The 14161-nt window shown below is 58.9% G+C and overlaps 1 protein-coding gene across 1 annotated transcript in view; it reads right to left on the reverse strand.

Annotated features, from left to right (window-relative positions):
• The window catches only part of CFAP65 (cilia and flagella associated protein 65), a 43524-nt gene that overhangs the window by 21331 nt on the left and 8032 nt on the right, over nt 1–14161 (reverse strand). The window contains exons 2-12 of the mRNA XM_004617175.2: nt 12490–12674; nt 10702–10804; nt 9917–10083; nt 9531–9730; nt 8641–8786; nt 7916–8138; nt 7320–7585; nt 6745–6945; nt 6272–6622; nt 4015–4152; nt 1409–1654 (exon numbers count right to left, since the gene is read on the reverse strand). Of these exons, the coding sequence (XP_004617232.2) occupies nt 1409–1654; nt 4015–4152; nt 6272–6622; nt 6745–6945; nt 7320–7585; nt 7916–8138; nt 8641–8786; nt 9531–9730; nt 9917–10083; nt 10702–10804; nt 12490–12662 (2214 nt within the window). The 5' untranslated portion in view covers nt 12663–12674. The remainder of the gene's footprint in view (nt 1–1408; nt 1655–4014; nt 4153–6271; nt 6623–6744; nt 6946–7319; nt 7586–7915; nt 8139–8640; nt 8787–9530; nt 9731–9916; nt 10084–10701; nt 10805–12489; nt 12675–14161) is intronic.

Raw genomic sequence — 14161 nt, forward strand, 5'->3', positions numbered from 1 at the left:
TTGGCCAACCCGGGTTCGATTCCCAGCATCCCATATGGTCCCCGAACACCGCCAGAGGTAATTCCTGAGTGCAGAGCCAGGAGTAACCCCTGTGCATAGCCGGGTATGACCCAAAAATAAAAAAAAAAATCTCTTAATGTGTTCATACAAAATGACTAGAAATATTAGTAAGAAGTAAATTTACTATGATTATTTAAATGTATTACTAGCTGAGGAAAGGAGAACGCAATACGCCCTGGATGGATTCCCGCCCTTGAGCATATCTCTCAGTAATCTAGAGTGCTGAACCCTCAGACGAGATCTTGTCCCTGAGTTAATCTCCTAGAATAACTTCCCCTGAAGGAGTGGCTTTACCTCTGCTTGTGGTTGCTATGACAATGTTCAACCCCACCTATGTGTGCCCCCACCTTTCATGGTTTCTATATAACTATGCTGCAAGGGGGAGAGATAAGACCAGGCAAGGGAAAAGGGAAGAGAAAGAACTAGGTTGGGGAAAAGAGAGAAATAAACGGTCCCTGGCTGGAGCGATAGCACAGCAGGTAGGGTGATTGCCTTGCACGCGGCCGACCCGGCTTCAATTCTTCTGCCTTTCTCAGAGAGCCCGGCAAGCTACCGAGAGTAACCCACCCACAAGGCAGAGCCTGGCAAGCTCCCCATGGCATTCAATATGCCAAAAACAGTAACAAGTCTCACAATGGAGATGTTACTGGTGCCTGCTCGAGCAAATCGATGAGCAACGGGACGACAGTGCTACAGTGACAGTGACTGCCAATCAGCCTTGGGGCCCTGTTTCTCTGTTTTCACCCCATTCCCCTGTCCTTTGTCCATCCATCACCGTGGGCCAGCCAGGGGACCGGTTCTTCTCCACCGAATGTTCTCATCCCCTGCACTCTCACTTATTTATTTATTTTTGCTTTTTGGGTCACACCCAGCGATGCTCAGGGGTTACTCCTGGCGGTGTTCAGGGGACCATATGATATGTCGGGGATCGAACCTGGGTCGGCCGCATGCAAGGCAAATGCCCTCCCCGCTGTGCTATTGCTCCGGCCCCCTACTCACACTTTTTTGAAACTCACAGGCCTCACTGGCCAAAGGCCCTGCAGTCATGGCCTGTGCGTCTTTGTGACCGATGCGGGAGAAGGTTCTCAGAAAGGATCCAGGAACCGCGAGGGGGCAAAGTTCACGGCGGGGCCAGAAGGCATGGGACCCAGAGCCGCTGGCAGCCAGCAGCACGTAGAAACTCCTGCCTTAGGGACCCCGCTCCTCCTTCCTGGGGTGCACTGCAGGGGTCCCTGAGGCCACTCCGAGGCACGACACCTCGGTTCTGAGCGGGGAGACTTGAGACCAGTGCCCGGATGCAGCGGTAGCCAAGGACAGCCCCTCGCTAGCCCCCCAGGCCGGCGCCTACCTTGACATACTCGGGGTAGAAATTGAACTGCAAGAAGATCTCATGGTGTGTCCAGGCCTGGCCCATGGGGTATGTGCACACGAGAAAGATCTGGTGGGCCCCCGGGGCCACTAGGCCCGAGCTGGGCCGCAGGGAGATGTGGGTGCTGCTTTCGGGCGTGACACTGAAGGTGAACAGCAGGGAGCCCGTGTTGGCCAGCAGCAGGCTCCGGTAGGAGGGTTCCCCCGGGGACACGGCCGGAAACAGCTGGGGTGTGAGACAAGAGGGGGCCATGCTCAGCACACGGGCACGCACAAAACACACACGTGCCCATACACTCACACACATTACTCACATGCACACATGCACAAAACATGCACACACATGCGCATGCTCGCACACATGCATGCACACACAAACACAAACTACTCATACACGTGCACATACACACCTACACACACACCGCGCGCACACACACACACACACACACACACACACACACACACACTCTGAGGACCGCCCTGGCACTGTCCTCTGGGAGCAGGGAATGAAGGAGGCCCTGACTGGTCACCCCCAACATGCTTCTGCCGGGGTCTGAGTGACAGAACAGCCCGGAGGGCCTTTGCCTTGCAAGCGGCCGGCCCAGGTTCAATCCCTGGCGCCCTCTCCGGCCCCCTGAGCTCCGCCAGGAGTAACCCCTGATTACAGAGCCGGAGGAAGCCCTGCTTACTGGCTGGGTGTGGCCCCCAATGACAGTGCTACAGTGACAGTGACTGCCAACCAGCCTTGGGGCCCCGTTTAAAACAAGGTGCTTCCCCTGCAGAGGCCCCGGGGCTGGGAGATGGGGTGGGCCGCACGTCCTGGAACTGAGCCATCACTCCCTCCTCAGGGCCCCCGACCAGCCTCGGGAGGACCCGCTCTCTGAGTCGGCTCCAGAGCTCCGGGCAAGCAGCCCCTCTGCGCTCTGGCACTCAGGCAGGTGACGGGGGGCTGGGGGAGCTGTCTTGAGAAAGGGACAGGCCCCACACGCCGCCTCCAGACACTCCGTCAGCCCGCGGCCCAGCACCCAGCAGCCCGGCCTCAGCCCCCCTCGGGGGCAGCTGGAGCACGCCGCAAGGCTCTGCCGAGAGCCGGGGGGACAGCCGCTTGGCAGAGGCCGGGAGCGTGGCCGAGAACACGGGCTGGTGTGGAGAGAACCTGGGCAACATGTGTGTGTGTGTGTGTCTCTCTCTGTGTCTCTGTGTGTCTCTGTGTGTGTGTCTCTGTTTTTGTGTGTCTTTGTTTCTGGTGTGTCTGTGTATGTATGTGCGTGTATCTCTGTGTGTGTGTCTGTGTATGTTCATGTGTCTGTGTATATGTGTGTGTCATGTATGTGTCTTGTGTGTGTCAATATGTAGTCTGTGTATGTGTCTGTGTGTGTCTGTATATATGTCTGTGTATGTATCTGTCTTGATGTGTCTATGTATCTTTGTGTCTGTGTGTCTGTGTGTATCTGTGTATATGTGTGTGTCTGTGTGTTTTTGTGTGTCCCTGTGTTCCTGTGTGTATGTATGTATGTGTGTGTATCTCTGTGTGAGTATGTCTGTGTCTGTGTTTGTGTTCATGTGTCTATGTATATGTGTGTGTCATATATGTGTCTTGTGTGTGTCTATATCTGTATGTAGTCTATGTCTGTATATCTCTGTGTGTCTGTATATATGTCTGTATATGTATCTGTCTCTGGTGTATTTGTGTGTGTCTGTGTGTGTCCTTGTGTGTCTGTGTATATGTCTGTGTGTGTCTGTGTATCTCTGCCTCTGGTGTGTCTGCATGTGTCTGTATATGTCTCTGTGTGTGTCTCTGTATGTTTATGTCTGTGTGTTTCTGTGTGTGTCTGCATATATGTCTGTGTGCCTGTGTATCTGTGTATGACTGCGTACATGTCTGTGTGTGTCTGTGTCTATGTATGTCTATGTATATGTCTGTCTGTGTATGTCTGTGTGTGTCTGTGTATGTGTGCGTGTGACTGCATGTGTCTGAGTGTATCAGTGTATATCTGTGTGTCTCTGTGTGTCTGTGTCTGTATGTGTCTCTGTGTGTGTCTGTGTGTCTGTGTGTTGGAGGTCTTCGGGAAGTGGCACCCTTGAGTTAAACTCAGGTGTGGTAGGTTTGGGGGCTGGGGGTTGAGGGGGTCTCCTTTGCAAAACACAAAAACGAAAGGGCAGAGAGTGGGGGACAGCGGGAGGGCGCGGCCTTAGTCGCTGGGACTGGTCCCGGCACCACATGGTCCCCGCGCCCCCTAGGAGTGACCCCTGAGCACTGCTGGGTACGGCAGACCCCAAACCCGAGTGGGCTCCTGTCCGGGGACTCGAGGCTTGTGGAGATGAGCCAGGGAGCAGCCAGCGCTCTCGGGAGTCTGGGCCTCTGCCGCAGGCGGGCACTGGGGGCTCCCCAGGGCGGGGACCCCTGGCGCCAGCTCTGAGCCCGCCAGGCAGGGGCTCATGCTGAGGGAGGGACACTCGCAGGAAGACCCCGGCAAGCCTTGAGGATGGAGCCCCCGGGGCCCAGCCCTGGGTCCCTGGCTGGGGGGGGGGACTCCGCAGGCCCCGCCCCCCTGTCCCCGACCTCTGCTGCGGGGGCACGCTCACCTTGGGGGCATCCAGGGAGTACTGGGGGATGTGGTGCTCTGTGGCCGCGGGGTAGCTGTGGCCTTGGGCCTGCACCTTCAGGCACCAGGACGGGCACACGGTACAGTCCTTTTCGATGTTGTGGTACCTCAGGAGCACCTGCGGGGGTGCACGGCCACGTGTGTGTCGGGGGGGGGCGGCAAGCTCAGAGTCTCACCCTGCCGGCACCCAGCCGGCCGACCTCACTGCCGGAGTCCACCCCCAACACCGCCCCCCCCTCGAGGAACACGGCACAGGGTGGGTCAGATAACAGCCTCCCCCATACTGAGCACTGAGTGAAGAGTCCCCCACCCCAGGACAGGGTAGTACCCCAGAGAATGTGGCGAACTACTGATGCCACTAGCCTGGCTGACGGAGTAGAACACGCATGGTCTCACTATTTTTTTTTTCTTTTTGGGTCACACCCAGCGATGCTCAGGGGTTACTCCTGGCTTTGCACTCAGGAATTACTCCTGGCGGTGCTTGGGGGACCATATGGGATGCCGGGGATCGAACCCGGGTCAGCCGCATGCAAGGCAAATGCCCTACCCGCTGTGCTATCGCTCCGGCCCCTATTTTTTTTTTTGTTTGTTTGTTTTTTGGGTCATACTCAAGGCTGACTCCTGGCTCCGCACCCAGGAACTACTCTTGACGGTGCAAGGCAAACGCTCCAGCCCCCTCGCTTTGAATGAGACCAGGACTCTCGCTTCCACAGCACCTTCAACACAACCCCAGGGAGCCCCAGAGCCGGTCGCTTCAGCTGCCCACCCTGGCCGGAAGGTCTCCTGGGGGACCAGCCACAGTGCAAGGGGCTCAGTGGCCACAAGTAGCTGGTGGCGGAGGGGTATCAAGACAGCCCCGGCCCGGACCTGGGCTCTGACAATCTGGCCATGAGGTGGCCGCTGCCTTCTAGACCCTCGGACAGAGGCAAAGTCAGCTCGGTGTCGGTAGTGGGCCTGGAGCCACAGTCCAGCAGGGAGGGGGCCTGCCTTGCCCATGGCCCACCTGGGTTTGATCCCGGGCATCCCATTTGGTCCCCTGTGCAGGCAAGACCATCCCTGAGCACCAATGGCTGTGGCTCAAAAAAGCGCGGGGCGGGGCGGGGCTGGAGTGATAGCAGAGCGGGGAGGGCGTTTGCCTTGCACGCGGCCGACCCAGGTTCGATTCCCAGCATCCCATATGGTCCCCTGAGCACCGCCAGGAGTAATTCCTGAGTGCATGAGCCAGGAGTAACCCCTGTGCATCCCTGGGTGTGACCCAGAAAGTAAAAAAAAAAAAAAAGAAAAGAAAAGAAAAAAAGTGAGGGGGTGTGGGAGGAGCAAACAAACCCAAATGGGTTTGGTTTTGTCTCTGAGGAAGTTGCCTGAAGTGCCAGAGCTGGGAAGAGGCTCTGATGCCCACCTACTGTGAGCCCCCTACCTGCCCCCATCTCCTGAGTTCTAGGAGAGAACAGCAGGGCAAGGGGGTGCTCAGAAGGAGGGGAGCAGGGTCTGAGTGAGGCCTGTGTCTGAGGTCCCTGCCACGGGATGCTACGGTGAGGGGCTGCTTCTGACTCCCCTAACTCTCCAGGCCCCGACTCTGGCCCTGGCCTGTCCTGCCCATGCTGGTGCTGTGATTCCTGCACACACAGTGGCTGGGACTGAACCCAGGGCGCACACATGAGGCATGACTCCGCCCCTGAACTCCGTCATGCCCCCCCCCACCCCCAGCTCTTTGATTTGGCTTTTTGTTTTTTTGGGGGGTCACACACAGCCATGCTCAGGGGTTACTCCTGACTTTGTACTCAGGAATGACTCCAGTCGGTGCTCGGGGGAGAATATGGGATGCTGGAAATCGAACCTGGGTCAGCCTCGGGCAAGGCAAACGCCCTCCCCGCTGTGCTATGGCTCTAGTCCCAAATGATTTGGTTTCTTTTTGTTTGTTTTTTGTTTGGGGACCACGTCCTGGTGTTTGGGGCTCACTCCCGGCGCTGCCCAGGAGACCCAATAGGGTGCCGGGGTTCGAGCCGGAATCAGTTAGATCCCGGCTGCTATATCTGGGGCCCTCCCTTTAGATGGCTGGAAAGCAGCTGTGAACCCCAGGATATCCCCTGTTTTTTTTTTCAGAGTATTTGACCCCAGCTACTCCCTCTGGAGGCTGAACAGCCACAAGGGGAGCGAGATACGGCCAGGGGGACCTCAGTAGGATGCACACCTGGGCAGATAAAGCAGTGCGCCCCTCCTGAGCCCCCCGCATGTACCTTATAGAGTGCAAAGGCTTCGAGCTCCACCGAGAAGAGGCCGCCGGGGTGCGGCGGCTGGAAGTGCAGGCGCATGGCCATGGACTTGAGCGGGGGCACCTCGCAGCTCTCTGGGGTCACCCAGAAGGGGCAGTCAGACCTGCGCGTCCAGACCACGGTGACCTTGCCCTTGGTGTGGTTCGTCAGGCACAGGGGGACAGGGTTGGGGTGCTGGGGCCCGGGGCAGCCCCCAAAGTCCACGTGGACGGGCTCAATGCTGACGTGGGGGGGAAAGATGGTCAGGTCGCCGGTGCCGTCCAAGAAGAACTCGGTCATGGGGGGCACGGAGGGGTACTGTGGGGCTGGTGTGTCCTGCATGGAGAGAGACAGGTGGTGGGGGGGGTCGCACTGCCGCCCTTCCCCCATGAGGCACCGGAGGTACCCTGGCCCCTAGCCAAGGGAGAGGTGGGGGAGGGGCAGGGGCTTCTCCGCACCTCCATGGAGAGCATGAGGGCCCCGTCGGGGTCCTGCTCCAGCTTCTTCTCGGTGAGCATGGCACACAGGATGTCGGGCGGGTAATGCGTCAGGCCCCGTGCCAGGTGCGTGCGGTACCAAGTCAGGTGCGGCGGCCTCAGGACCGCGGGCTTGGAGCTGTCCGAGTGGCAGGTCCCGATCAGGTCCAGGAAGAGCGGGTCCTGGAACAGCCGTCCAGGAGGCCCCTGAGGGTCCAGGGCCTGGGTAGGGGGGCTCCCAGCCCCGCTGTGAGGAGGGAGACCCCAGACCTCCCCACTCCGTTGGCAGGACATGGTGGCACGGACTTCCTGAGCCCCACCCCCATCTCCCCCTGTCCTTGTTTGGGGCACCTCCATTGCTCTCCCTGCCACACCGCCCAGGTGCAAACACTGGGTCGGCCAGCGCCCTGGGAGATACGGCCCCGGGCTCTCTGAAGGTTCCAGAACCCCGGGGGGTGGGGAGTGACTTGTGCCCGTGGGTAGTGACTGTGGCTGTGGATCAGAATCCAGGGACTGAGAGCACTGAGCTTCGCAGCTGGGCCCCCGCGGGCCCCCACCTGATGGTGGACGACACAGGCCACTCGCCGGAAGTAGATGATGGGCTGGGCGGGCTGGAAAGTGCAGCGCAGGACCCGGCGGGCCTTGCCCACCAGGGTCCCGAAGGCCGGCTGGATGCTGAAGACGCTCTCCTGGCAGTCGATGGCGAACTGGAAGTAGGCGGTGCACTCGGAAGTGTTCTCGATCCACAGGCACTGCTCTGCGCGCGCCCCGAGGTTGATCCAGCTGAAGTCCACGCAGGGGCGCTGCAGCGAGACAGCAGGACCTGGGCAATAGGAGACGGAGGCCTCTGAGAGGGGGAATCCCTCCGCTGCAGCCGCCCTGGCTGGAAAGGTTGGGTGCCCCCGCGCGCCTCCCCACCTAAAGCTACCCAGGTGAGGGGCTGGATGGACCATCATCTCCTGTCGGTCCCCCACTTGATTCTTACGGAGGCCACCAGGGGGCAGCAGACGCCCAGGATGAAGGGCAAAGGAGGGGCCAGACTCCGCAAGTGGCTCAGCGGCTCAAGTTCTGAAAGTAGGTGGGTGGGGAAGGGGGCGGGGCTGCTCCTGGACCCCCGTGGGGGAGGGGACAGGCCCGCGGGGTGGCCGGTTACCTCTGCAGTGACCAATGACTTTGAGCGGGGTTTGGGAGGTGGAGCCGGAGGGTATGATGGAGAAGTAGTCCCTGGTTCTGCCATCCAAAGTCTCTGGGCAGAAGAACAGGGACACGTGCTTCTTCTCCCCCGGCCGCACGGTCCCCTGGACTGGGGAGCACCAGAAGGTCTGGTCTTCGGTCAAAGTGTGATCGACCTTCTCGATCCTGAAGGGGGCACTCACCTGGGAAAGCCGGGGATGGATGGTCGAGGATGGGTGAGTTAGTTGTACCCAGGACACGGTGGCCTCTGTCCCTCCCACTCGGCCGTGAGCGTGGGCGAGGGACGCCAAGGGACCCCAGTGGAGGAAGGTGGCCAACCCCCAGACTGGTCCAGAGTCAGAACAGCACTAGACTGTCTTGGGGGTGGCTCTAGATGCTCAGTCCCAAGCCTAGGGGAGTAGTGGACACCCACTAAGATACACATGTATCGCCTGAGTGATGGTAGAGCAGGGAGTGACTGTCTTTCCCACGTGTTCCTCCAAGAGCCGCTGGGAGTGATCCCTGAGCCCCAGCTGGTGTGGCCGGCCCTCCCCAAACAAAAACAGAACCAAAAAGACATGCGTGTACCAACAGACATGGGTTTTACGACATTCAGGACACAAACGCCTGGCGAGAAAGAGGGGTGGGGGTGCTGCCTGGAAAGGGAGCGGGTTTTAGGGGCCCTCACGGCTGCAGGACACGCACCAGCGACGGGTTATACAACTCGATCTTCCTCTCGGCGGTGTTGCCCAGGGCCACGGGGCCGAAGTGCAGCACTTTCTGCTCGCCCTCCTCGTCCTGGTCCTCCGGCAACTTCTGCAGGATGCCCACCAGCAGCTGCGGGCACTTGGCTGGGGCAGCGAGCAGGGGGTCTCGGTGGGGCGAAGTAGCCCCAGCAGAGCAGCCCCCCTGAGAGGGCAGGTGGCCCCGGGGGAAACTCAGAGATCCAGCACTGGGTGGCGGGGCTGGGGCTGGGGCTGGGGGCTGGGCTGCCTGCGCCAGTCTGGGGCTGGGAGGCGGGGGGGGGGGGCGTGCCTGGGCGGGGCTTGGGCGGTAGGGGCGTGGTCTAAGCTGACCTGGGGCGGGGCTAGGATGGGCGGGCTTTGAATGGTTTCGGGGCGTGTCTAGGCGGGGCTTGAGCTTGTCTGGGGCGTGGTTTGAGCCGGACGGGTCGGGGCGTGGTTTAAGGTCGTCTCGGGGTGGGGGGGATTTGAGGAGGTTTCAAGGAGGTCTGGGCGGGGCTTGAGTGAGTCTGGGGCGTGTTGAGCTGATCTGGAAGGGTCAGGGCGTGGTTTAAGGGCATCTGTGGATGGGCGGGGCTTGAGCGGGTTTCAGGGTTGTCTGGGCGGGGCTTGAGCGGGCCTGGGCGTGGTTTGGACAGGGAGGGGCGTGGTTTAATGACGTCTGGGGGTAGGCGGGGCTTGAGCGGTTTCAGTGAGGCCTGGGCGGGGCTTGCGTGGGTCTGGGGTGTGGTTTGAGCTCGTCTGGGGAGGGGACGCCACAGAGCTGGGTAGACCTGGGGTGGATCAGAGTGGACAGTCTGAGGTGGGGGTTCAGGGCAATGTCCAGGCTCTGGAGCCGGAGGGCAGGCTCACCCACAGTCCGCAGCTGGATGCAGCTTTTCTGCTCGCTGTTTTCCCCGTACCAGCACGTGGCCTGGACCTCATAGATGATGGCCATTACCGGATGACAGGAGACCTTCATGTGGCAGGTCTGGCCCGGCGATATTAGCCCAGCAGTGGGCAGGATCTGGAAGGGGCTGGGGCACTCCCAGCTGTAGAAGGAGGGCAGGTCCCTGGGGGAGGCACGGGTTGGAGGGGGGGGCACTGATCCAGGCCTTCTGGGCTTACTCTGACCAGGACCGCTGCTTTAGAAGGGCAGAGACCCATGTCCTCTTTATGCCCCTCACCCTCCACCCCCGGAGCTGCAGGTGTCTCCGCCTCGCAGGACCCGCCCCACTGGCCTCAGCCACGTTTCTCACCCCACATTGTCCAGGCAGAACCAACCCTGCACCGCGTCCCCCACGGCGCACATGGGCAACTGCAGGTACGGAGGGACCACTAGGGTGTGCTGGGGCAGGGTGGCCCGCAGGTCCACAGTGAACACCCCCTCTTCTTTCTCAAACCACAGCTGGTCCCTGTACTCTATCTGCATTGGGGGGGCACAGAGGTGTGGGGGGGCCCAGTTGCCCGTCACTGGCTCCGAAGCACCCACTGAACCCGGCCCTCAGCTTTCCCTCCAGCACTTCCTTTGAGGGCTGGTCGGGGCTGAAAAGAGGGTTCCATGACCTGTAAACCCAAATAGTCTCAGCTACAGGGAGCTCGGTGGGAAACAGCATTGGAGGGTGGGGGGTGGGGGGAGGGCGTTTTGAAAGAATAGGAAGAAATCTAACTCTGGTCCCTGGGCCAGACAGATGGTGCAGCGGGGAAGGCACTTCCCTGGGCTGCAGCCAGTTCCAGTTCCATCCCAGGACCACACAGGATCCCTGGAGCACAGCCCCGGGTCAGAGCCCCCTGAGCATCTCTGGGTGAGGCCCCAAACCCCTACCCCTTTACCCCCAAAAAGATGTCAAGGGCTTTCTGGTGGTCAATCCAGTAGCAGCCCCTTTTACCCAGTCCCCTACCGGGAGCTTCTCTGTCTATGAATTTAGGGTTGAAGCCCCTGCTCGACTCCTTAGGCTGACTGGTGGGACCCCTTCCTGTGCTCCCCCCCAGGCCACTGATCTGGGGTTCCTCCCTGCCCTCTGCCTGACACAGGAGACCCTACCTTCTCCAGAGGTCGGAAGATGATGGGGAGCGTAAAGCTTATGCCTGGGCTGAGGAAGATGGGCTGCGGGATAACCGTGAAGAAGAACCTGGTCTTGGGGGGCCTGTGGTGGGATCAGGGAGACAGACACATCAGCAGGTGGGGGGGGGGCTGGAAAACTAGAGGGGGACAGAGAGGTTAGGGAAATACCGGGAGAGAGCTCCCTCTTGTCCTATTCCTGTTTATTGGTTTGTTTCGGAGGGAGCCACGCCCAGCGGTACCCAGGGGTGACTCCTGCCTCTGTGCTCAGGGATCACTTCTGGAGGATTTGGGGAACCGTACGGGATGCTGGGGATTGAGCCCTGGTTAACCACATGCACGGCAAGCGTCTTGCCCACTGCACTACTGCTCCGGTTCCTGGTTGATTGTTTTAATTTGGGGGGGTCATATCTGGTGGTGCTCGGGGCTTATTCCTGGTTCTGTGCTCAAGGATCATCCCTGGAAGTGCTCAGAGACACCATATGGGGGTGCTGGGGATCTAACCTGGGTCAGTCATGCACAAGGTAGAACCTTCCTGCTTTACTGTCTCTCCAGTTCCTCAGTAATAGCATTAAAGTTGCATGGTGGGGGCTGGAGGGATGGTACAGGGGTTAACGTACTTGTTTTGCACATAGCCAACCCGGATTCAATCCCCAGAACCACCTAGGGTTCCCCAAGCACCACCAGGAATGAACTACCTGGAGCACAGAGCAAGAAGTAAGCGCTGAGCACCACCAGATATGGCCCCCAAGCCAAAGAAATAAAAATAATAAAATTAAAATGCATGGGGATAGAGGCCAGAGAAATAGTACGGAGGACCTTGTCCACCCTAATTCAATCCCCATCATGGGGGCTGGAGCAATAGCACAGCGGGTAGGGCGTTTGCCTTGCATGTGGCCAACCCGGGTTCGATTCCCAGGACCCCATAGGGTCCCCTGAGCACTGCCAGGAGTCATTCCTGAGTGCATGAGCCAGGAGTGACCCCTGTGCATCGCCGGGTGTGACCCAAAAAGCAAAAATTAAAAATAAATCAATCCCCAGCATGGCTCTGAGCCTCCCCCAGGAGTGATCGCCGAGCACAGGACCAGGAGGAACGCCTGAGCACTGCCAAGTGTGGCTCCCAAGCCTTAAACTTCCCCCGCCATCCAAAACCATACACAGTGGCAAACCCATCCGAGAGAAAAAGAACTCATGAGCCAAAAAGGCAGGAGCCAACCACCCTCCTGGATGCTCAACAGCAAGAAATCGGAGCAGGGGGCTGAGCCCGTTGTTTGATCTGACCGCCCAACTTTCATATCCTCTCCTTATTTTTTTTATTTTATTATTTTTTATTTTTTTGTTTTTGGGGTAACATCTGGCGATGCACAGGGGTTACTCCTGGCTCTGCACTCAGGAGTTACTCCTGGTGGTGCTCAGGGGACCATATGGGATGCTGGGAATCGAACCCGGGTCTGCCACATGCAAGGCAAATGCCCTACCCACTGTGCTATCGCTCCAGCCCCTCCTCGCCTTATTTTATAGGACACTTTGAAACTATTTCAAAACCCTGCATAGAGGCTCCAAGCTCCACCCCTGGCATCAGCTGGCCTGGCCCGAGCACTGAGTCCCTGGGTTTGACTCCTCAAACCCTCTCCCAACCCACTTCTGTTATTTTTGCTCAGGGAGACCCAGACAAACGCAGCAAGAGAATGGTGGCTTTGCGGGGGGTCGAGGGGGGCGGTGATTGTGGCCTCCGAGCCTGGGCTTCCCACTGCCCTGCCGGGTCCAGACCTGTACTTCATCTTCTGCGTCTTCAGAGACAGGTTCTTGAGCACCAGGTTCTTGCTGATCTCCTTCCCGAGCTCCCAGCCCTTCCACCGCAGCTCCATGGGCACCTCCAGGCCCCAGACCACCCTCTTCTTCATTCTCTCCTGCTTCTTGTGGAAGCACGTCTGAGCATCCATGGCGATAGTGAGCTGCTCGGGGGGTGGGGTGGGGGACAGGGTGGGGGAAGAAAGGAAGAGTTGGGGGGGTAGGGTTCAGGAACCTGGGGACCAAGTAAAGAGCTCCCCACCTCCAGAAAATATCAAATCACACCCCCTGGGCCCTGGTGGGGGGTGGTCTGGAAAGACAGGACAGGGGTCAGAGCTCACCTCTGTCTCCAATATCCCCTGCTTGCCACGACCCACTCTCTCAGAGGGCGCAGATGCAGCTGCCACCTCCTTTCTCTCTTGCCCCCTCCCACCTCTAGATCGTTAATGGTGGGATGGGGGAGGAAGCAGCTTTGCCTGCACCAACCCCCCACCCTGCCCCATGCTCTGACATCAGCACCTCTCAGTCCTGCTTCTGATGGTGGCCAGAGATGGCATGTGCCAACGCTTTTTTTATTTTTTTATTTTTGGGTCACACCCGGCGATGCACAGGGGTTACTCCTGGCTCATGCACTCAGGAATTAACTCCTGGCGGTGCTCAGGGGACCATATGGGATGCTGAGATTCAAACCCAGGCCAGCCGCATGCAAAGCAAACGCCCTACCCGCTGTGCTATCACTCCAGCCCCTGTGCCAACGCTTTGACTTCCCATGGGATATATTCTTTTGGGGGTCACACTCAGTACTCCTGGCTCATGCACTCAGGAATTACTTCTGACAGTGCTCAGGGGACCATATGGGATGCTGGGAATCGAACCCGGGTGGGCCATGTGCCAGGCAAAGGCCCTACCTGCTGTGCTATCACGCCAGCCCCTGGTGGGTTATCTTTTCAAGTGCTAATCCCTTACTCGGGACTGGAGCGGGTAGGGCTGGAGCAGGTAGGGCGTTTATCTGGCACTCGGCCGACCCAGGTTTGATTCCCCCGCCCCTCTTGGAGAGCCCGGCAAGCTACTGAGAGTATCCTGCCCATACGGTTGAGCCTGGCAAGCTACCCGTGGCGTATTCAATATGCCAAAAACAGTAATAAGTTTCACAGTGGAGACATTACTGGTGCCCGCTTTAGCAAATCGATGAACAATGGAACACCAGTGCTACAATCCCTTACTCCAACTAATCAGTACGCGGTGAGGGAGGTAGAGGAGGCAGTCACCTCTAGGAAGAATTATCTCTTGAGTACTGCTTTTCTTTGGTAGTTGGGCCACCCCCAGTGGTACTCAGAGCTTACTCCTGGCTTCATACTCAGAGATCACTCCTGGTGGGGCTCAAGGGGCCATAGGCAGTGCTGAGGAGTTGAACCAGGGTCAGCAGTGTGCAAGGCAACACAAGCCTTACTCCTGTACTATCTCTCTGGCCCCGGCCCTGCTACTTTGGGCCAAGTCTTGCCTTCATATTGTGCATCACGTGAGGCTCGAGGCACCTGTCCAGCAAATATTTGTGGACTTCCTGTTAGGTGCCTAGGTGCCAGACCCAAAGCCCAGAGCCAGGATGATAATAGGGGTCAGGTTGAACAAATCCCTTCTCTCCTGGGGCCGT

The sequence above is a fragment of the Sorex araneus genome, chromosome X, assembly GCF_027595985.1.
Source record: "Sorex araneus isolate mSorAra2 chromosome X, mSorAra2.pri, whole genome shotgun sequence".
In the NCBI taxonomy this organism is placed as follows: domain Eukaryota; kingdom Metazoa; phylum Chordata; class Mammalia; order Eulipotyphla; family Soricidae; genus Sorex; species Sorex araneus.